At 40.6% G+C, this 25049-nt stretch overlaps 1 protein-coding gene across 1 annotated transcript in view; it reads right to left on the reverse strand.

Moving 5' to 3' along the window:
* Positions 1-24791, reverse strand: part of znhit6 (zinc finger HIT-type containing 6) — a 36846-nt gene extending 12055 nt beyond the window's left edge. Inside the window, exons 1-8 of the mRNA XM_085774955.1 lie at positions 24567-24791; positions 23417-23482; positions 21616-21722; positions 21270-21355; positions 17917-18020; positions 6296-6364; positions 5678-5758; positions 2712-2792 (exon numbers count right to left, since the gene is read on the reverse strand). Of these exons, the coding sequence (XP_085631081.1) occupies positions 2712-2792; positions 5678-5758; positions 6296-6364; positions 17917-18020; positions 21270-21355; positions 21616-21722; positions 23417-23482; positions 24567-24688 (716 nt within the window). The 5' untranslated portion in view covers positions 24689-24791. The remainder of the gene's footprint in view (positions 1-2711; positions 2793-5677; positions 5759-6295; positions 6365-17916; positions 18021-21269; positions 21356-21615; positions 21723-23416; positions 23483-24566) is intronic.
* Positions 24792-25049: the final 258 nt, after the last annotated feature.

Below are 25049 nucleotides of genomic sequence, written 5' to 3' on the forward strand. Positions count from 1 at the left end.
CTGTTTATGCTTTGTCATGTGGCATTGAGTGAAGACGGATGAGAGGTAAAAATAGTTTTAATGATTTTAGCATAAGGCCGCACCGCAACATAAATTCACAGCACGTGGAACGGTGAAGGGGTCTGAACATTTTGTGCATGTGCTGTACCGTAGCTCTGGTTGACTTCCTCCTATGAGCTCTGAGGCATGTGCTAAAATCATGAAACATCTGCACACACACAGACACATGCCTGCAGTACAGAGTAGAGTATACCTACCACCACCACCAGTGATGGAGTAGGGCTACACGTGGAGAAAAACCCCAAGTTTATGAAGCGTTCACAAACACTGTTCATGTGGCTCACACTTATGTAACATTATTATTCAGTCCACACATGCGTTTCAACATGGAGAGGGAGAAACTCACGCTTAAACACCATTAGGTGCTTTAATGTGGTAGTTAATGACGTTTCTTATCGTAATTAGTTAATTTAGACAGTAAAAAATGTAATGTATACATAAATTTAATAATTTGGAGGAACTTTACGACCTCATGAGGGTAATTCTATTATTAATCTGTGATTATACCGCTTTTTACAACACCTTGTAATTTGCACGTAATAAAGCTGGCATTGTGAAGATATGTGGCATCATTCATTACATTCATAAAAGGGCTACAGGTGACAGCCTGACAGTTAATGTTAAATCTTGGCTGTCACACCTCTACACTCATCTCTCAGTAATTCCTCTCTATATGCTGCCATGAAATGTAATTTATCTGCTTAGGCGGTGCGTGCGGCCCAGCCCACCGGGCAAAACAAAAGCAGCGTGTGTGTGTGTGTGTGTAACAAAAATGAAGGATGGGAGGTTTCGTGACGTTTCACGCAGGCCGGGGGAGTGTGACGATTATGAGCACCGAACAACATCATTCACTCTGTGACTAAGTGGAAATGGAGGTCGGCCAAAGGATTGGAAAAAACTGAAGTGAAGGGGTGTGAACGAAAGAGAGAGAGAGCGAGAGAGAGGGCAAGTGAGTGAGTGAGTGAGTGAGTGAGTGAGTGAGTGAGTGAGTGAGTGAATTCACTTAACTTCAGAAAAAAAGTTATTTAAGTGAATGGGTGTGAGAGTGTGTGAGCAAGTTAGTGAGGGAGAGGATGAAAGAGAGAGAGAGTGAGAGGATGAACAAGTGAGTGAGATAGAGAGAGAGATAGGAAAGAGAAAGTAAGTGAGTGAGCGAGTGAGTGAGATTGAGAGAGATAGAGAGAGAAAGAGAAAGTGAGTGAGAGAAAGTGAGAGTGAGTCAGCAAGTGAGTGTGAGAGTGCGGAAGAGAGAGAATGAGTGAGCCAGTGAGCAAGTGAATGAGTTAGAGAGTGAGTGAGTGAGTGAGTGAGTGAATGAGTGAGAGTGAGAGAGAGAGAGAGAGAGAGAGAGTGAGGAAGCAGGTACAGAGATAAAAGTTCCAGCAGCATCTTCCTGATCGGTGCCATTTCTCAATGTTAAAACTCCTTCAGGCTTCGTTTCACAAACTCTGTGCAGCCTCAGAGGAGTTTACGAGTGAGCTGTGTCATGTTGATGAGACACATTATGCTTGATTTCACACACACACACACACACACACACACACACACACACGCTGATGAAATCAGTCATGACTGACAGGTCTGATTGAACAGCCGGACGCCTCAGGATGTCAAGGTAACGAGCGGATGCTGACACACGGGACTATAATACAACATCTTTTACTTCTTGTTGAAACTGAGCATTTCTCATGAAAGTGTTTTGTTTTACCAGTTTGTTTTATTGTTCCGTCTCCTTTTAATTACCTGGAAGTCAGTCCTTCACGACCTGATTCCTGTTGCTTGACACATAATTACACCACAACTAAGAATTGTGTAACGACTCAGTATGAGCAACCAAGTGAGGCATCATGAGGGAACTCTAATGGGGCACTCAGGTGGTTGACAACACAACATGTAACCACAGTGAGTTTACTCTGAATGGGGTTTATATAGACCAGTGGTTCTCAAACTTTTTTACATCGACAAGGACCCCTAAATTGACCAAATTAGACCACGGACCCCCATTTGACAAAATTTTGAAGCGAACATCAGAAATACACAAATATTTGTTCTGACAATAAAGAACATGACCTTTTTAGTCAGTGTACATTCAAATTAGGGCCAATGGCGTGAATTTTTGGAAATACTGTAGAGAATTTTCTGAGAAAAAAAAGAAAACAAAAAATAACTTTAAAAAATGTCTAAAAAAAAAGTGGAAAAATTTCTCAAAAGAAAAAGAAAGTTAAAAAAAATTCTAGAAAAAGTGGTCAAATTAAAAAAAAATAAAATAAAAAATATTACTAATTTCTCCAAAAAAATATTTTTTAAAAATCTAGAAAGGAGTGGTTAAGAATGTCTAAAAAAAAAGTTCTAGAAATGTTTTTAAAATCTCAAGAAAAAGTTGGGGACCCCCTTGGACCCTCTCAAGGACCCCTGGGGGTCCCCGGACCCCACTTTGAGAATCACTGATATAGACTATTGTGTAATGTTGCTGAGATCTCAAGACCATTCTCCTGATATTTTGGGAAAACCTTGGAAATAAAATGTATAAATGATCTTCTGTAGTGGGGAAACTCTAAATCTACACGTCCTACATCAACCAAGAAAACATCCCATAATTCACATTGTGAAACAAGGTGGTGATGAAGAGTGGAGAGAGAGCAGAACCTCACCTCACAGAGTTCGCCTTTCTCCCCTCGGCCTTCATGAAGACCTTCACGTTATCGCTTGGAGCGTGCACGTAGATCTTCAACCTGGAACAGAAATTCACATTCACATCAACATCACAACCTCGAATCCAATTCTCACCTGAAAGGGACAAGAACAAAAGACGTTGGATGATGCACTGACTCTGCAGTTTTCTTCATGGTGGCCACGATAAAGGTCACAAAGACACAAAGACTTGAATGAACGCAGCATAGATACACTGTATGTATAGTCTACACAGCCTGAAGTATCATGTGCGAGAGACAGTGGTCTGTGCTGCTGAAACCAGTCGAGGCTGCGCCTACACGGCCAAAGTCAGGTGTCTGTTTAAAGAGCTGCACTGGTCTACAATGTGCTTTGTTTTACAGCAGACGGCTTAGTGAGTGTTATCAGTGCAGAGCTCAGGTCAGAGGAGTCAGATCTCTGCTGTGTTAGAGGTCCAGATTAGAAATACTGAGCGTTGTAGTATTAAAAGAATTGTTCAAAGACCGAAATTCATGTCGGGGCGAAACGTGAGTCTTAAATAGAATTTTTTTTTAAAAAGAAGTGAAGTGAAGCGAGAGCGAGAGCAAAATTACTAAAGATAAAAGTAAGAAAGTAAGATTGTGGGAATGAGACAGAACATAAGGAGAAGCCTGTGAGAGTGAAATTGGATTGAGCCGGTTGATTTGAAAGGATCAGGATACAAAATGACCTTTGAGTGCGAGTTTCTGTACGTTCGCTCGCTGAATCTCCTCCGTTGTACTGAAATAAATTAAAAACAGCCACTCGATCCATTCATCTTCTCCGTGTGAAAGATTTACATTCAAGCCGAGCCGAATTGTGAGGAGGCACAGATCAACAGATACCGGACTCATATTCTACACTTAATTTCAGTTTTCAATAGGAATAGATTTGAAATGTGTCATTGAGCGAAGAGGCTTCAAAAATAAAGTGCTTATTGAACATGAATCCATACAGGGCTCTTTTGCATGCAGGCTGATGTGTACTCAGTGTGTAACTGAGACATAATCCCTGAACACACTGCTGCCAAACTCAATTACAGGGGCTCTTTTCTGGCATGCAGGCGGCTGTGGACCTGCTACAGGTCATCAAAACCAAAGCTGCACTCAAGGCTGCAAATAGCTGATGTTTTTAGATAAAGAATTGTGCAGACAGGGAGTGAATACGATATTGATGCATTAGCGTGTTTTAACGAGGACTGCAACTAAATGTTAAAGCAATAGTGAAAATGGGTATTTGCATTTTCATAAGACGCTACAGTGGTATCTTTATGTTGCTTATTTTGTCTGAGTAACAGCAAATTGTCCCATTTAAAAAAGCTGGAACCACAATATTTGCCATTTCTACTGATACAATAAACTGATAATCAGCATTACTGCTAATTAATATTCTTTTCATTTACCAAACTCAATTGTTCTGACACTGCAGCGATATAAACAAACTCCTCATCTCATTAAATCATTAGTGAAGTGCTCCCCCGATGTGTTAAATGTTGCTTACAGATCTTTAATTCCCATAATAACTGCCTCTCTGTGTTGTAATGAGGACTGATACCAATTGTTTAGTTTATTGATATAGTGAAAAGGGGCATTAACAGATTCATAGGAGGCCACAGTAACGTCTTTGTTTTGCTAATTTTGTCTCAATTACAGCAAATTGTTCCATTCGAGAAGCTGAGACTAGAAAAAACATGTGCAATTTTACTTGGAATTTCCTGATATAATAAATTATCATCATAGCTGATCATTTAAATTCTGTTAATGGTCTAAATGATTCAGCGCTGCCCCTAACGACCGATTGATAAACACAGCGTTGAAGCTCAAGTTTTAAGCAACACAAAAAGCTCATATACTGTGTAATGTGTATGATGCAATAACAGATGAATGTAAGTGCGTCACACTGGTGTTCGGGGCTGTGTATGATATTATACCATAATGTCATATAAACATGTTTTTCTTTTTTTTACCATGTCGATATATCACTTTAGCTGCATAACAACAGCAGCTTTTGTGAGACACTGAGTGAGCTTTGTTTTCTCCACTCTCTTTCCCAGTTGTTATGAACAACAGAAGCCACCGACTAAACACACACTTCACCACTTCACAGTTGTGTTGCCAACAGTGAAACTGCTCATTTGAAACTTTTCAACAGGAAACGATGTGCTGAGACGCAGTCGTCGCCCCTTAAACCTGAGAGGTCGTCCAAGTCATCTATCAAACCTCTGTTGATTTCTGGGTCTATTATCACGTTGTCAAGTTTTGTGTTTTTATTCACGAGTCCAGTGACTGAAGCAAAACAACTGGTGCATTGTTGTGGTGCGGTTGAGTTTCTACCACTGAATGCAGCACATAAATCTACGGTTTCTGGCTTTTTGCTCTAGGGTTCAGCAGAAACTGTGGTCGGTGGTAATAAATGAATCATCATGACAAAGCTACGTTTAATAATAAATAATAACATTAACATCTCTGCGCTTACTCTTAAGATCTGTAGTCACAGGCCTCAGGTCAACGTACTTATACCCTCATCGCCTCAACACAGAGATGTTTACGGATTTTACATCTTTTGGGGAAAAAAGGCAAAGTCCTTTTTATGCATGTTTCACCACTCTGAAGCCATCTAGGCAACGCCCCCGGCAATTATTTTTGGGTTAACAAGACCACGCTCCTATCTTAAATGAATGGGAAGACAGCCATAACAGCTCTCTCAGTGGTCACAGGGAAATAAAAACTTCATGTATAGACTCAGCAGTCAAATACCACGCGGAACGTTTGGAGACTTTGCCCCCAAAAATAAAGTTTTACATGTTTTTTTTTTTTGTTCTTTTTTCTTCCACAGATTATACTCTTGCTACAAATGTGCAACTCTCTTTTGAGTAAGACACAGAATTGGAGCAGTGCTGTCAGTATGCTAAGTTTTGGAGTTAGCTCACTTTTGGCGTGTCACAGGATCCGACTCCGTGGGGTGGATGTACGGCGTCAAGATCTGCTTCAAGGTTTGTTTGTCGGACACCCTGTGGAGGAAAAAGGTAAACAAGAGAGAAAGGATGTGAACATCAGCATCCAAATGAAGTCACATCATGATTGTAACTTAAATTACATTTCTGCGAAGTTGCTCTAAACACGTTGAGGTCAATATGTTCAAGTAACAAAAAGCAAGTCATTATAAATGCATTTATTTTCAGTTATTACCATTGATGGAATATGAGTTCATTTATTAAAGATAAATGTTAATTTATTAATTTGTTTTCATTCATAAATGTCAGCACCAGTTGTTGCTAACCGGTAACCTACAGTAAGTAACAATTTAATTGCAGATGAGGAGTTTGTATGATTTCATCTGTCTCTAAAGCAAATATCAAGTTCTCTCAGGTTATTTTAAGAGACATATTGTGGTTAGAGCGATCTTGGTTTGTGCGACCTTGGTTTCCTGAAGAGGTAAAGTGGCCGTTGTCAATGACATCGCTGTGGCTCTGCTTGAACACGGGTGCTTCAACAGAAATTTCAATTGGTAATGAATCAAGAAAAGTGAATATTGTTACGAAACTCACTTCCTCTGACTGAACTCTGTGCTGCTCTGAGGGAAGACGAGCTTCAGGTGCCACATGAAGAGTTTCTCCCTGAAATGAGACAAAGAAAAAAACTCAGTGTTTAAAGTTTCAGCTTATCAAAGTGTTTGATGTCTGTTGTTCAACAGAGATGGATGGATGGATGGATGGATGAGGTCACCCTCGCTCTCACAGTATCCCCTTCACAGCCACAAACACAAAATGCCCTTGTTTAAATTCAGAGCATAAAATGGATTCGGTCTTAATCTGTCCAAGACAATACGCCTGGCTGCTTCCAAGATCTTGTCCATCTGTGTGACTATGTGTGTGTGTGTTACTCTGTGTGTGCAAATGAATAAACCAGAGTTTCCATGGAGACCGTGACATATACACTCAATACACGGACAGCAGCTGGTGGATATCACATAATGATCACCTCTTCTGGGGTAATGCTTTGGGGCAGTAACTATTAAACGAGGCTGGGTTTTCTGGGTTGCTGGGCGTGCTCTACAACCAAACATTTATTCCCTAAACAGCTGCTGTGCTCATATCTACTACTGTCACCATGATGCAGAAATAGGCAACAAAATGTAATATCTCAAACAGCATGGGAGATACGAATAACAAGACGTAATTCCTCCCTTTTTCTAATATTTCAAAAGTTATTATCAGTAACTCGCTGCACCAACTGAACACTGGCAGCCTGCGCGTCACTCTGTTATGTCTGATTAAAGTTGACTTTACAGAGAAAATCTGACTATGTACCAGTGAAAAACTGAACTGTGCACACGCTGCTGCCCCTCTGAGATGAAATGTAGGTCAGTGGCCATGCTTCAGATCCTCCAGGATCATATACCCCACACACTGGGTCCTGAACATAACTACAAGGCCTTGTGTGTTGACCAAGACCACAGAGTTAGCCAGATATAGGGTGGAGCTGATTCATCAACCTCTGCCCCATCAGAGGAGGAGGAGGAGGATGGAGGCCTTGATGGATCTGAGGAATGAAGATGAAACATGCCCTCAAAAAGACTCAAAGCTTAATTGTAAGGCACATGGAGGAAGCCTTGTTATTAGGGCTTTAGCGCTCACCAAGAGTGATTTGGAGCACGACTTGGAGGTTTCTTTTGATATCTCTAATATAAAACTTTTTGTGCCCCTTTAAACCTAATCTAAAAGCAAAGCTCTGTGCAGCTATCTGCAGCTACTCCGGAGAGGTTTCAGCTCATTCTGCAGCTTAGTAAATGCTTTCCTTTTGAATCCGAATTACCACCTCATAGCTGAACGCCTACCACCAAAACACTTTGAGCTCTTGAGATATCGCAAGGACCAAAATTGCATCACTGTGACCTTCACCTTTGACCTTTAACTAACAAATTCTAACAAGTTCATCCTTGAGTCCTAGTCAATCGTCAAACATACATATGGATAACCTGAATAAATTCTGCTTCCAGCTCTGGGTATCATCTGCACAGAGGCATAACAATCTATAGTTAAGGTGCAGTTGTATTAATATGCTGTAATTTAGCCATGTTCTCTATGTTAATATATGTGCAGTTTAATGACTGGTCAGCTCATAAATGATTCAATGCACAAAACTTCTATTCTGATCACTTATTTATAATTTCATTCATTATTCAAGACAAAATCTAAATAATAATGGGGCAGCCTCTCAGGTGAGCAGAGGTGCTGCTTTCTTCTGTTGAGGATGAAATATTTGTATCTTTAATCAGAAAAACACAGCACGTATGAAGGTGTATGCTTGGCCTTGGCTATGGTGAAAACAATACTCTATTATTTAGATATGTGCATGTACGTGGATGTTCAGAATAAGTCATTAAGATGGCCTTTAGTCCAAATGACATCAGCATTAATCTAATTCCTAGAGTCCCTGTATTTGAGGCAGCAATAGCAGATATCCCGCTACAGCTACGCCACCACTGATGACTCCCATCCGTCCGTGTCCAGTGACCTCCTGCCTCTCCCATCTGGTCGGAGGCTTAAAGTCCAGAGGAACACACTTTGTTCCAGCTGCAATCGTCAAGCTCAATAAGTCCTAGCAACCTGCAGATTAGGGAAACTCTATTCATTTGCTTTGTACAGTACATCTTGTCACTGGTTTGCTGAGTCCTGACTTTAGTTAATCCTTTGGCGTACTCTTTGTCTGCCATGTCTCAGGGGTGTCTGTGTGTCTCCGTCACTGTTTTATTGTCTAATTGTCATTGCAGATGTGGACGTCCTCTGTTGTTACTGCACAATAAATCTATCTACAGGTGCTAATAGAAACCTGAACCTGAATTACTACATTTACTGCCAATCTTTTGGTCTCTATTTTACTCTGGACCATGGAGCTGACCATCCACACTGATGGACAGACCATAAATCAATGCAGCCACATCGAGGCTCAGACTCAATCACCTGAAAGGACATTGATTAACAAATATTTGGACCCAAGGTGCAATGTTATTTTCACATCCAACCTGCAGTATATATTAGTGTTTATATGGATTTCCAGGATAATAATTACAACAATTTACATTGTATTGTCTTGTATTTTTTTTTAAAAAAAGGGGGGTTTAATATTTGGCACATAAGCTGCAGCATAAACTGCAGCGTTTGTGTTAACAGGTTCAAGCTGCACATGACTAGCACAGCAAAAACTGGTCAAATAAATAACACAGACCAAAGACGTGAAGTCCATATTCTGAGAAAGTTTATAACCACTGCTCAACTCTACTCCGTGATCCCTTGACACCAGCTCTGATGCTTGTGGTGTTGTTTTGTGGATCCAGGTGGCACCATTATACAGCCGGGGCGTGTTTTCTTTTTTTTCTTTCCCCTTGAAAACAGAACCAGGATGGGGAGGAGGAGTTCAAAAAGTGAAGAAAAATGTGCTGCAGAACACCCAATGAAAGGTGGTTATGAGTTTCCACCTGGTTGTAAGGAGAGGGTGAAGGGGTGAAGCTGCAGGAAGTGGAGGCAGCAGCAGCAGCAGCAGCAGAAGCAGCGACTGTTTGGGAGTGGAGACAAGGGGCTGGGAGGGGATTCCCTACGTAACTGTAGGAGGTACTTAACACCTCTAACCCCTTAGTCAGAGGAATTTATGTGTTTGCTTAGGTTTGGCTCAGTTTCTTCTCTGGTGCGTCAGTGTATGTGCACTTCTATATGTGTGCAGGTGTGTGTGTTTGTGTGTGTGTTTGTACGTGCAAGCAAATGAGGGTGGAGCACCAGGTGTGATGCTATTATTCTGTCATTACGGCAAATGGAAAGTATGTCTTTCAATGGAAAAGGGGCTTGCCCAAAGATGCATGCAATCATTTCAGGCAAGGCCACGGTGCATACCTGGGATAAGTGCCATCATTCATTGTCGGGGGAAAAAAAAGAGGAGAGAGCAACATGAAAAAAAAAAAGTCAAAACAGAAGCACCAACACAGGACGGCTGCTGTGAATACCAGAACGAACTGCCTGGTCCCTCCACAGTTCCTGCTGCAGGGCCCTGAGCAGAGGCATTTAAACTCTACCAGTAAAAAAGCTAGCTGTGCTGTTGAGTTCCCTCACATTCACAGGAACACAATTTGTCCAGAAACATGCCCGTTTTCAAAAGATTAACCACTTCAATCGCACAGATTAGGTTGAAAGGTTTATAACATCAACAGAAATTCCACGGCAAAGGAAATCTGCTACCTTACATGGCCCACATTGAAAGCCATTTCCTTCAAGAAGGATTATTCATCAAACAACTCGGCGGGTCACAAGAACTAAGCCTAACTGAATAAAATAGGATTCGTACACAGCCAGAAAAGAGTGGGAACTAGAATTACCGACGGTTCGGTGCCTCCGCCAACGAGCCGCCTAGGAATTACGGTCACAATCTCAGCACTGTAGAAAGGCCTGGAGAGTTTTTTGCAGAACATTATGATGTCACGGTGAAGTTAATCTTTACCTTTGGGTACAAAATGCGGTCGCTACATCATCTCATGCAAAAAAAATGAGTTAATCTGTGTCATACTCAGCACAACTATATTGGTTTTACCAATAACAACAACATTGTCTGAGGTCACAGTGGCCTTGACCTTCAACGTTTCCCACCAAAATGAAATTTATTGAGTTTATCTGAGTCCATGAAGAAAATTGTACTAAAATTGAAGAAATGAAATTCCCTCAAGCTTTTACCGAGGTATCAAGTTCATAAGAATGAGATGAACGGACAAAAAAAACATGATGTCACTGCTCTGGCTGTCACCAGCATCATAAAAAAGAGTCATAAAATCTAAACATGTTTGATAACTTTGATAATTTAGACTAACAAAATCTGATTCTGTCAGATCCCTCTTTTGAAATTGATAGTGAGTAGATATCAATGTGTCTTTTGTGTTTGAAAGCAGAAAATCCTCCAGAGTCCAGACTTTCCAAAGTTAGCCGGGCCAGTTCATCAGTTCGGCTCTGGAAGTAATATTGTGTGAGCTTCTTTGTTTATTTTGTTTCATTCTGAAACCTCAGTGTTTTGGATTTTTTTTTTTTTAAGTTGGGGTTTAAAATTGTTTTCAACAGTTTGAGCAGTGTTAGAATGACCATAAAAAGCGGCTTGACGGTACTTTCCATGGAAAAGTGCATGTGTGTGTGTGTGTGTAAACCCCAGTTGTACCATATTCACAAGGCCCAGACCAACCTGTTCCAGGTGACGAAGTGCTCTTTGTTACAAACTGTTTCTTCTTTCTTAGATTGACAGAAAAGCATTTTGTTCCCCTCACTTGGCTACCTCTTATCAAAACCTGAAATCATTAAGCTTGGTCAACATGATGAGAAAGGCCTGTTTGTAGGAAAAAAAGAAGAAGAAAAGAAAGGCTACATTGAGCACGAAAGTCGGCAAAACATCAGATTTAAAAATGTTGTATTCCTAATTTGGTCCGAGGCCAAATTAGTCATTTCTACCCTGAGGAGTTTTATAAATACAAAGCCTGGTGTTTGGGCTGTGAGTACTTACACAGTGACAATTTGGTTTAAAATGTGAGATAAATGTCTTACAAAGAACTGAAAATCATTAAGGCTGTGTTTATAACAATGTGATGTTTGGATCATTTAGCAGTGCCCTCTAAGTCAGAAATCTTAACCCAGAACTCAGAAAAACACTGATTATTAACTGACCTGACTCCTGATGTTTATCCAATGTGTATATATAAACACATAAATACGGTAAATGGTGAATGGACTAGCACTTTATTAGCGCTTTTCTAGTCACTCGGACCACACAAAGCGCTTTACACTGTTTTTGTCACATTCACCCCTTCACACACACATTCATACAGCACTGTTCGCAGACAGGATTTTTCGAGCTAGCCTAATCATTCACACAGGGCAAGTATGGGTTCAGTCTTGCCCAAGGACACTTCAACATGCGGACCGGGGGAGCCGGGAATCGAACGACCGACCTTCCGGTTAGTGAACGACACGCTCTACCTCCTGAGCCACAGCTGCCCAGATATGTGGTTGATCCATTGGTAGATTGAACATGAGCTGATAGAATTTAAGAAATCTGATTTGGACACCAAAAAAAAAAAAAAAACAAGCAGTTAATCAGTGGCACAGTGTTACTAATAACACATGTTTACATTTTCCAACTCTATTCTGGCCACGTGCTAATCTCATTTTATTTAGTTAATCTTCTTTGGTCCAACAAGCTGTTTGATGAATAATCCCTTTTGGAGGAAAAGCTGTCCCATTAACAAAAGGCCATGTAAAGTGGCAGATGGATTCTGTTAATTTCATTACTTTCCAATACAGATCATGGGGCAGTCGAGTCGTTGGATGTCTCCGTAGAGCTTTCTTATGTTCTTGACAAAGCATCCGCTGTCGAGAGGCTGTTCTTCAGTGGTTCATTGCCTTGAATCAACAAAGACATGCAAACAACTACAGATTCTTGGAGAGGGATCAGGTGCAAAGCTCTTTTTGGTCTTTGCCCTTAAGTCCGGACATTGAAACAGGTATAAAATCTTTGACTTTGGACATGTTGTACAAACTAAGTCTGTTGTGAGTAAATTGGACCCATCAGCATTTCAGCATCAACTCTGGCTGCAGTGATCCTTTAGGGACACACAGACATAAAGCAGAGCAGAAATCCATCTGGCTGGATTAAAGTTTGGACAGATCCAACTAAAGTGGCGCAACACATGAAACCATGTGTCCCGTGTATCTGCCCATCACGGCCGATGCCAGCACCGGGGTGGCAAGTGGGTGTCGGTGGAATGAGATGACAGGATTTTGGGGCCTCTTTACTGAGATATGACAAATAAATCCAGGATCCAAATCTATGGTTCCACAACCTCAGAGGGTGGAGTCGGCTGAGAGGCTGAGAGGCTGAGAGGAGACAAAGATTACAGACAGCTGTATCTCCTTCTCCTTCTTTACGTTCTGGCTTTTTCGGGGAAATGGTTGCAATTTTTTAGTCATGGATCTGTTTTCCCTGAACTGCCCAGTAACAAAAATGCCATCATTTATTAAGTCTGGTAGCAGCGCAAATGGACAAGACAACTTATCTGAGGGTTTGATGAGTAATACTTACGAGAGGGGGAAAAAAAAGCATTTCCCAAAAGGATTAAGAAAGAGGGGACATTTGTGCTATTCTTACTTTCATACTACTAAGGCTACAAAAATGTAAATTTGGATCCAGAAGGCGGACAATTGCAAAATTTTAACTGTTTATTGTACAAGATGAAACATTAAATCATAGGTTATTTGAACAAACCCTTGTCAATGTCCTTTGTCAATATACTTTGCCAATGCAACCACTTCTAAAGGTGAAGTACCAGTGTTGTAGATTAGAGAAATGAGTTTCATGGCCACAAGTAAAGGTCCTCTGTCCATGAAAAAAAAAAAATATATATATATATATATAAATGAAATTAATTTTCAACAACACATGGAAACCTAATTATTAAAATTCAGTCAACCAAATATGGCACATGGCAGGTTGATATTCTCTCCAGCCAATGCAGTACACTGACATCTCTGGTTAATTTACTGTTTGGAATTTCACTCAGAGCCAGAGAGCCGTGTGTAGCCCACAGTTATGTGGCAAATTGTGATGACAGCGTTTGCAACACTGATGAAACTGCTGCTTGCCATTCTGAGGTGAGGTTTGCCTCGCATGGCAGTCTGTGTAGACTCTGTTCTGCATCACTGGTGGTTAATCAAGCCAATGACAGCCAGAAGGCCGTCTGCTGGCGTCTAAAAAACATTTGACGAAAGCTGCTGCCGCTGATTGTTTCATTTGAACTTAATTTTTTGGAAAGTAGGAGATGTAATGCATGCGAGCGTGCAAAGTGATGAATAGTCATGCCCGGCCATGAAATCTGTGGTGAATGGCTCTGTCTGCTTTAATTCACGACTGCATTTATTCATCAAGCGCAATATTTCACACAGCGCTCAGGTTTCCACAAACCTGTGATGAACGTCACCGCTACATTACGGCATTAATTGGCCTAATGGAGGAGCTAAAATTATAACTATAATCAACTTACTATAATTTTCCATTTTCCCACTGTTAAGTTTCCACTTCCACAGCAGGAGGTAACTCTGCTGATCAGTTACTGACCAAACTGTCATGTATTGATTCATTATTGTCTTCGAGCAGGTTTGTGGCACCTGCAAAACACAGGATTCAATCACATGCAAAGAAACAAACACGCTACAAATTCAGAAAACGGGTACCTGTTGTTATTATAAGGTTAATATTGCGTGTTTCAGATATTATTGCAAACATGAACAGTTAGCTTAGCCAGGTCTGTCATATTTGTGTCCCAGGAAACACTTGTTAGTTTTTGCAGTACATGCATGCATTGCCAAACTGATGAATTTAGTGTCTTTGCATTTGTTTTCTTTAGGTGCAGTGCAATGAGCTCTTTGGGCCACCGTAGTTGGCTCCATGTTTCAGATGTATGTCTTTATCCTGCATTTCAACTAGTGTTGGATCAATACATCGACTGGCCAGAATTATGTTTTGAAGTTAACTCCATGCATTAACGCCAACTCTCTAGCCAGCTGGCAGCTCTTCGACAGGTCGACATCTAGATATATTATTCTGTGCTGCTATGTTGGCAGCTGAATTTTTCATACTGTAAGAAAAGAGCGGGTCCAAAGGTAAAAAAAAATATTTATATGTTTCGCGAATGCAGGCCAACAAGCCTGCCGTCATAGAGAGTGGAGGGGGAGAGGGAATTAGTTCTGGGTAGAAGTGATCAGCAGGTGGTCATAACATGCTATTTAGCACAGAGGCCCCAGTGCACCATCAGCAAAAAGCATGAGCACATACTCCTTTACTTTCACATGTAATAAACTGCATAGAGCACGAAAGAAAAAAAAAATATGGACACAATCTGAAATCCATTTGTGAGTGATAATAACTTTACTCAATCTACAATATTATCAAAGGGGTTGAACCAAGCTTCGGCTCATCGCTCTTCGGAGTCTGGGAAGAAAATTATGTCTCTTCTAATCGAGAAAACTGGGTTAATTGAGGTTGAGCCCCGATATATGGGACATACTGACATACATGGCACAAATACACGGCAGCTCATATTACCCCCGATCTGAAGTTATTATAAAAATATGTTCAGTTATTATCCAAGCTAACTACCTCGGCAATATATTGTCCAGTCCACTCAAGTCGTCGATGAGGAAAATGCGCTGCCATGCCAGGCTGGGGCTGTAGAAAACATAATTCCACCCTAACACAACTACTCCCAATGTTCTGCCAAATGCCAGCTATTATATACTTACCCTCCAAGGGCTGGACTGCGAGGCAGCAGCCGGTATTTTTTTGTCAATCTCTTTACTGTTCATGCCTTGTTTTTGAAATTAGTCACCGGAGTCGAGAGGTGGAAAGAAAAGTAGTTGCACGGCCTTTATTTTGCGTACAAACATTTAATTAAAGAGACACACGCTCAACACACTCATGCATATACGTTCGCACTTGCGCATACACACACACACACACAAACACACGCCCCATCGCCAGGCATGAAAGGGCCGTAGTCAGCTGTCTGCCAGTAATGATCCTTCTCTGGCAGTGTGAGTGCGTAGCATGAATATGTCGCTAACCAGCTGCAGTCACACTGCTCACACATCTGCTTTTTATATTATGTACTTGGTACATTCTGAAGCACATTCTCTCTCGATCCCTCACAATTTATTGTATACCTTTCATCCCATCCCCTGTGTCCGCGTGCTCGACTGCGGACGGGACGCTGTTGCGGTTAGTTGGATAATCTTCAGAGTGAGACATGGTGAAACTAACTAGACTAAACAAAAGAAAAAAAAAAAAAGACTGTGCAGCTGGCTCACCGTTCCTCCTCGGATGCTGTCACAGCAAAAGCATAAAGACTCTTCTTGTGTCTTTTACTGGAGGAGTTGTGGGAGTTTAGCTCATTTCCCTGTCGCTGAACCTTTATAAATTACTGAAACTTCACAGACGCACTGGTCTCATCCCACAAACAACTTTCTGTCAACCTCTGACAAGTGCTGAGGAGGGAATAGGGAGCATGGGGTTGTGAGGGTGGGCAGAGTCTGCCACTATAACCTGACATAATGTTGCCTCATCCCGAGATGTGACGTGCACATTTAACATTTAAGTGCCTGCAAAACACCAGAGACAGACATGACAGAGTGGGAGACTTTCAGGATGGAAAAGAGGGTGGTGAGAGGGAAAGTAACAACATAAAACCAACTGGACTGACTGACAAAGGATTCTTTTAGTGGCAATCCTGATTGGCACCCAACATTGTCCCAGGGCATTTCAGACTTGTAAAACTTTAATGTGGAGTTCAATATCCATTTCCCCTCTCTTCCCCTCCTCTGTTCTTCCACTGAGGGATTAGAGTGACAGGGCTCTGCCTCAGAAGTAAATGGGAAAATGAGTGGCAGAAGGTCATCCAAGCAGGGAGGGAGAGAGGGAGGGAGGAGAGGGTTGTTGGACATGACGAAGCATCAACCTCGTCTGGTACTTTTATGTAATTATGGGCGTTCAGCGATTAATTAATACTTGAAATGTGTTTTTACTGCAGTTTCTGGTCCCACGGTGTCACTTTCTGTCACTTTTGATCCTTTTAAAGTCTCAATAGACAACATTTATCTATAGATCCTTCCCATTTTGTGGCGTCTAATAAATGAGACGAGTGCGGTTCAGCTAAAATGTAGGGGGAACTCTTTAGAGATCTACTTATGTACATAACAAAACTGTGTATAAATAATGAAACGTTCCAGCACCTTGCACAGGAGGTTGCAATGAGACTGTGGATGTTACAGATTATTTCAATCTTTTCAACTGTTGGTTTTATAATATCTCAGCTTGAGGGGACCGACTCGCAGACTAAGGGTGGGATGACGTTGAAATACTTTTTAAATCTTCCCCAGATGAAATAAAACAAGAGGCCTCTGCAAAAAGTCAAAAAGCTATATTCAGATTTCCGAATAAAGCACATAATCTAAGCTTTACCTCATGTTTTTTTCACCTAGTCTTGCAGTAGTTCACAGACTTTCCCATCAGCTGTACTACAATCATGCTGAAGGAGATGCCTTGAAAATTGGATCACAGCTTCACCTTCCTTCAGCTGGAAGTGTGCATGTGTGCGTCTGTCTGAACACTGATCTGACGAAGGATTACAAACCAGCCGCCGCCTCCTCCTGCACAACAGCCTCGACTCATCCCGGTTTGTTACTCACTGCTGTTTGAATGTCAGTCCAACCTCAGCGGCCTCTGGTAACTTTATAATTACATTTCTGGGACACGGGGAGAAGTTAGTGCTTCATCATCAGGCACGGTCCTGCCATGAGATAACCTGAGGAGAGCCGGCACTTGATGCAGCTGCTGTTAGGGCTTAACAAGAGTGCCATCCTGTGGTTAAGGAAAACATCACTAATCAGGAGGTCGTCGTCGTCGTGCTGCAGGACTGAAGCTCTCAGAGAAGTGTTGTCTGTCTCCGACTGTGGCTGAGCGAATCATAAACTATCTCGCAATATTTGGGCTGATGGTGGTGCTGCTCTGATGGGAACTCCAACACCCGTGGGTTTGTATTACTCACACTTGAGTTTGTGCCGGTGAGAGTAACACAGTTTGTCTACGACGCAGTAGCAGTAATGCACGATATTCATCACTCTCTCAAGATGTTAATGATAAAAGTAAAAAAAAAAAAAGCAGTCATACTTAAATATTTACCAATACTGATGCCAAAAAGAGAGTGAATCACTGCCTGAGAGACTAAAGGAAGTGATGAGCCCGAGTCACTAAATGATCCCTGCAGCTTTGGCTCAATATAAAAAAAACATTCTGGATTACAGTAAGTGTTGCTCTTGCACTTGCATCCTATTTCTTTGCTGAAGTGGTTGTTTTTAAATTTCATTTATACTGGGAAACACATACAAAAGTTATGAAAATATGATTTCTGCTTTGGATTGAACCAAACAAGCATTTTTCATAATTTATGCCTGGGGAACATGATTTGGAGGCCGAGGCATCTCTGTAGCAGTGCTCAATGCAATGAAACGCTGCATTTATGGTTTTGACAGGGACAAGAAAGACACTAATGTCCTGTTTTCAGATCATCTATATCTAGATCAACTCTTATTCTTACTTGGCGAGGAAGAAGGTGGAGTTCTCTCTGCTCCTGGTGAAGGTGACGGGGAGGAACCTCAGCGTGATGTTCATCTTCCGGGCGTTGGCTGCCAGCCTCTTCGCCTGGATGCGAGAACAGTAAAGTAATGTGAGAACAGTAAAAGTACAGTATTTCTGTGATAAATAACTAAATATCTTTGGGTTTTGTTTGACAAATAAACATTATATTTGTTTGTCCTGGGGCTTTTGGAAAGACATTTTACAGTTAATTGATTTGAATAAATAACGATCAGATTAATTTTATGAAATAAAAAATATAAACAAACAGAACATAAGTAGTATATATGCTTTTAATACTTAAATGCTGCCTGTTTTATTCTTAATTGTTGTAATGCTCCTGATATTTGAATGCTTTCTGTGCTTCTTGTGTTACTTTTTACTTAGTTCCTGTACAGTGTCTTTGAGTTCTTGAAAAGCACTTTATTGATAAAATGTATTAGTAATATCATTATTATTATTATGTATATAGCAGTGTCACTTGGTATTAATAGATCGTCATATAAACAGTTCGATGCTGGAAACGTTGTGTTGCTGAACTCCACACACTCTCTCTACCTTCACATCATTGTAGAAACATTACACCAAACATGGCACCTTCCACTATAGTTGTCAATGTCTTGGCTGAAACTGAATATGATAAAAGCACGAAAGAAGATATAAATATATATTTCTTAACCAATCTCAGCAGCTGCATGTAGAGACAGTGGCATTAAAAGGGACTTTTTCGTCCAAAAAAATAAACCAGAAATCAATTCATATCGACGAGAAATCCAACTTTCCAGTGACCTGTGAACCTCCGTGAAGAGAGACGGAGCTGACACCAGCAGCAACAGCTCAGACACAGCCGGTGTGAACACACATGTGTGATTCTTCACAGCAGTTCAGCGACATCAGCCGCCACGCTCACACAACACAGGCAGTGTGTTCTTGGCCTAATAAAGCTCTCACGGCAGACAAAACAACTGTTCAGTGAAACAGGATGTAACCGAGAGCTGCTATTCCTGGCCTTGAGCAGATTTGCTGGGACCACAGACTGTTTGACATTTCAGTTCAATGGAAAAGTCAGTGGGAAAGACAGCGTCTCTAGGAACAAATACATCTAAATAATAGACATCTGTTATGCATCAGTGCATCACCAGCTGTGTGAGTTTCATTAACAATTAAAAACAAAATATGACCTGAACTTCTCCTTACTGCCCTCATCTAAATTTGAAGGGACAAGCTTTTCCTTTCTGGCACTGGCGGGGCTGCTTCATGACCTCAGATTGGAGAGCAGTGAGAAACAGTAAAAGCAGATTTATTAAATGCTTCGGCTATGCGGCGCTAATAGCACATTGCTGCACTTGCTGAGATCTGGAAGATACCCACATCATAAACTCGCCGTGTGCCAAAGCTTTTACCTCTCGCTGAGAATGAGCTTCATTATTTTGACTGATTTGTGACGGCTGAAAAAGAACAAGCATTACTCCAAGCAATCACACACAGCACTGTGTTGTGTATTAAAGTGGCAGTACAGGTGAAAGTTGGCAGGGGCCACTGAATCTTACATAAATGAGTGTCGGTGGTTTGGAGCAGCAGCAGTTAGCATTGCATAACTGCTGCCACAAATTATACAAGTGAAGCAATAACAGCACAAACAACATTTAGATGACGTTGGTTTCTGCTATGGTGAAGCTACATTTTTTACTATTATTAGTTTCAAATTAGTTATGCACATAATCAGTGAGCAATCAGTCACATTTAACTATAAAAAGACTATAAACCTCTTACACAGTCTCCTGCAGGGTGAGAGTATATTATAGTACATGCTGTTTATGTGAGAACAATATTTTCTTTACCGATGCAAAAAGACAGGTGATGAATTAAAAGAAAAACCAGTGAGGTGTGCAGTGGTTAGCACCATCGCCTCACAACAAGAAGGTTCTAGGTTTGATCTCCTGGTCCCTACATGGGTTGGTGACTCTAAATATCCAATAGGTGTGAGGTTTTGTTGTTTTTCTCTATAAGTTGAACCTGTGATCGACTGGTGACCCTCACACTATGTCAACCTGGATTGGTCCCAGCCCCAATGACCCTGCAGTGAGAAGTGCTATAGAGATTAATGGATGGAGTTAGGACAGAATGAGCCACCAGAACATCTTCAGTACTCCTTGACTTTGCTTGTTTTCAAATCATATTAGGCACCATCATCCTGCTGCTCCGCATCATCTCTACCTCCACCTCCGTTTCTCCTTTTATTTGTGAATCTGTCGGTGATTTTTTTTTAAGCTCCTCCAGTGTTAAAATGAATCCAAGTCAAATACATTTGAAGTTTTCAAGTCAAGTTCTTCATAAAAACAATAATTAGTCTGCACTCACATGCCAGTTTACTAGGTACACCTATAGAAAACCAATGCCGTAGACTACAGCAGGCAATACATCCTTCACTTGAGTGTAAATATGATATAAATACAATATGATATAAACATATAAATGCAATATTGGGAACACCTCTCACTATAACCTGGCGTGTGGGTATGTGTACTGGGCGACGGTCAAGTTTTCTCCTTGTTTGCAATATTTTTAATCTCTGTGAAGCACTTTGTGTTACAGTCTGTATGAAAAGTGCTATATAAATAAATTAAGTTTAAGTTCAGGTTTACAACTCAACTTTTACTCCTAAGAAAATTTGACAATGTTGGACAATGTCACGTCATGCCATGTCAGCCTGTTTCCACACCAGGTGAAAACACTTCAGTTTCTCAACAGCACTTTAAATGTGACCTGGTATTAACTTTAGATTTAGCCGCTGAGACTTTTCAGCACTCAGGAGAACAGTGTTGGCTGAACTGTCTGAACAGTTATGAAATGTAGGCCTTTTATAAAACTCTCACAAGAACAACAGTGACACCAGTGCAGAGCGAAAACCATCTGTTTTCGGTTATTAAGTATCAAAACAATTGAAAACAGTTGGATACATGTGTTATTATTTGAATGAAATAAAACAACTTCTTCAGAAAACCTTACCTAATGGTGTCTGAATGGTGTGCATGTCTGTTCTCATTCAAGTGAACGGGAAAGTGGTCTCAGACATTAAGACCTCACTGTTTTATATTATTTTTTTTAAACCCATTCACTTGAACTTCTCTTTTGTTCTTTAATATAAAACGGTGTTGAGTTTTTATTGAATAGGATTTACCAACTGAAAAAAACTAATAGCTTTGGATAAATAATAAAAACCCAATATTGGCCACTATAAGTTTCAATTACAGTGCTGATACTTTACTTTACATTTAGACACGAGAGACAATTACAGCTAAACCAAGGACCTACTTTAAAGGTGATACGAGGAGTCCGGTTCAGCTTGTCCCTGGTGGTGCCATCAGCAAATCTCCCCGTGTCCTCCAGGAATCTGTAGTCTACAGTGAAGGTAGAGAACAAACAGCAAACAAAACATAGAAGTAAAACAGCAGCATTTTCTTTTCATACAAACCAGTGATAACTGACAAACCCAGAAATTAACTGGACACCTACTGTTGTAAAATGTGAAAAAGAGGAAACACACACACACTTCAGAGTTAGGTAAAAAAAACAAAACAAAAAAAACACTTCTCTCGGTGTCTATTAGATACATTTTGATCAGTGTTTGGGTTTTTTGAAGCAGGAAAGAGATACTGACCACTGAGAAGCGCCATTTCATCAAAATGTGAGAGGGCCACGAAGGCGGTTTTGTCTCTGACTCCACTGCATCCAGAATCTTGCTTGTGTTTCTTCACACAGACCAGGCTGGAAAATATACAGAGACGACATTGGTTAAATGACAGAAATCACATTTGTCACTGAACCTACTGCTCGCATTGCAACTTAGTAAACTATCTCGTGTCTTTTGTGAAGGGAGTAGTGAACGAGTGAAGAGGTGGAAGGAGGTTCAATTCAGGTTCTCAGAGTAAAACTTTATACCAACTTCAGACGAGAGCGACTGAACTCCAGAATTGGAGATACCTGAAATCTCTGACAAGAAATTACAATATCTCAGACTCTCTGGAAACAACAATTATTTTTTGCTTTTGATTTCTTTTGTAAACTGAAGATAAATGGCTTTCAGATTAGATTTGACTATGACCATTACAGAAGTGATCAGCGTAGGGGCAGGACCAAATCTATACAAACAATGGTAACAATGAACAATGCTCGAAGCATCGGGCGGGGGCATCCTCTTGTGCCCTATAATAAATGATAAATATGGGTGAAATCTTCAGATATGACCTTTAATATACCTCCTACTACTTCAAGGTGATGCTGTAAGTGCTCCTGCATCCACAGAACACAAGGAACAGGCCATGAACCATTGACATTTAAAGTGGTGAGGTGGCTTGTTGGCAGTGGATCAAAGCAAAGTTCAGGCAGAAAACACAAAAAACACAAATGCAATAACTCATTTATGAAAATCATATCTTTGCATGACAAGGTAGAAAAGATATTCCTTAAACGTAAGTGATTACTGTTTTTTAATTTGAAAAAGCAGAGGTATTCCTTTTGTTTTTTATTGGTAATATCAAACGCAGATGGGAGCAGAGCTTTTATGTTGCATGAAATTATATGATCTCATTGTAGAGATAAAGCAGAGGATCAGGGGGGAAAGCTGCTCACGAACACAACTCATCTCATTTGCGTGATCTCACTGCAATTTTAACAATATAAACAAGTATTTATCTCTGCTCAAACAACAACAGAGGAGGTTTTTGGCTGGTTTTCCTTTTAGTTTCTGGAAAGATCTGCCTGCAGTCATGCTCTAAACTACCAAATTATCCAAGGTCATGGAAAAGGAGGAACAAGTGCAAACCATTAGTGAGAAAATGTCACTGGAGATGTCTGTGATTCCTGTGTTCACTTTGACTCAATTAGACAAAAACTGTCCGTACAGGCAGGTCAAGAGTTTGGCTGAAGTTCACTGTCTCTACTCTCTACTTCCTTGTCCAATACACACATTATAGATTATTATAAATAAAGACATCGGCCACATCCTTTCCTGCTCCTGTCCACCCTTGTCCTGGCTCACATTACATAACTTGAGACTTTCAGAGAAGATTGTTTGTAAAAAACCTGGGAAAGATTAATTCAGCCGGATCGGAGCACGACTGTTACACAAAGTCTCGGGCACGGTGTCTTTCTGTGATGTAATAAAAGTTTTCCAGACACTCATGAGCAAGAAATGACTTCAAGGCTTTAATTCAATCATACAACAATGAAGAATCAGCCCTTAAGTAGGCACTGGTACCATGTGGAAAGTAACATAATAATAACAATGATTAAAAGCAATCAGCAACTCATTTGATCATTTATTTTTGGACTCTCAGAATTATAGATTTTCTACTTTTCTTGAATTGATTTTAGACTTGTGGGGCCCCAGTTTTCTTTATTTTGCAGGAAAAATTACGATTTGTTTATTTTTTGTATGAAATAAAACTGTGAAATCTCACCCGCAGGAGTGTGTGAGACAGGCTGGACATCTGTACTTTGCTTCCTCTGAGCCACACACACCACAACTGTTGAAAAAACACACAACATGACAACATGTTATAAACACGTCTTATGAAAGGAATTAAAAACAATACTACCAATAATGAAAAAGAGCTTTAAAAAAGTTGTTTGAGCCCAAAAGTATTTATTAACAAGTTGAAGTTCTTGACTTGAGGTACGGGTCCTTATTTATATGATTATATCACATCGTCTTCTGTGCTTTAACATCCCAAAGATGAATTACTAGTGGCTGTGGTGGCCACTGAAGTTCACTGAACTCTTTGTCATGTTCAAGAAGCCAGACTGAGATGACTTTAGCTTTGTGCCATAGAGCATCATCATGGTGGAGGTCACTGCTGTTAAAAAAAGGATGAACATGGTGTGGCATTAAAACACTGTTAACACTGTTAACACACTGGGGCTCATCATCAGGTCCATGAATTCATACTACTTGATGCTGAACTCTTGCCATTTCTGTTCTTCTTGGTTGACAGGACTAAAGCTCACAGTGGTCTCCTCCTGGTAAACTCCTGTTTGCCTCAAGGTTTGATGTTGTTATCTGAGTTACTCAAGCATTTCTGTCAGTGTCACCTCATGCTAGTCTGCATTAAAGATGTTGTGCAGCAAAATAACCAGTTTCAGAAAAACACCAACAACTGACATCAGATTTTCCCCTTTTACTAGTGTTTAATGTGAACAATAACTGAAGCTACTGACCTGTGTCTGTATGATTTCATTGATTATAATGAACACTAATTACTGGCAGAAAGTATCAGCTGTTCCTAATAAAGTGACTATTCAAATAGACAGCGTGAACTCACTGCAGACATAACATGTAGCATTTATGTTGTATTCAGTCAAACTAGCATAAAGTTGAGTTATACAGGCAGCTAGCTGATAGTTTGCCAACTCTGCAGCTACCAAACGTAAACACGTCACGTTTACTACGGGGTTTTATTTCTGCTTTATAAAATATATCCTGTATTAAAGCTTCTCCTTGCAAACTTTTAATAAAAAAAAGTCTCTACCAAGCAAAAAGTGAAGCACATGACGTGAGTGTGTGCATTAGCAGAGTTAGCAGTCAGCTACCGACTCCACAAACTAACTCACCTCGCCAGAGAAATCTTTCTTTTCTTCGCCCTCGTCTCTTCTTCCTCCTCTCCGCTGTTTTCCGCTCGGTTCTCCGGAGCGGACATGACTATGTTTGTAGTTGGAAACATGAGGGAGCACATTACATTAAAAAAAGAGGAAAGAAATCACAGCCAGTGCACGTTGGATACAAGAGGACGCATCAAAACAAACTCTCTTCCGCGTGGCCACCGGCTGCACGTGGGGACGAGTTCCGGTTCAGAGCTGCTCGCCGGCGCCTCCACGTGCCGGTGTATCAACACTGCAACCAGCTCAGTGTGAACTAGGAGGATGTTTCTGCTTTTTTTCTTATATACATACAGTATTGTTTTGTTTTTTATAAATATATATATATATACACACCACCGATCAAAAGTTTGGAAATCCCTTCTCATTTGATATAGGCCTGTATATATATATTTTATTATTATGACTTTCTACATTGTAGATTCAAACTCAAGACAT

Source organism: Trachurus japonicus, chromosome 4 (genome assembly GCF_045865225.1).
Source record: "Trachurus japonicus isolate A0001 chromosome 4, Traja_1.0".
NCBI lineage: Eukaryota > Metazoa > Chordata > Actinopteri > Carangiformes > Carangidae > Trachurus > Trachurus japonicus.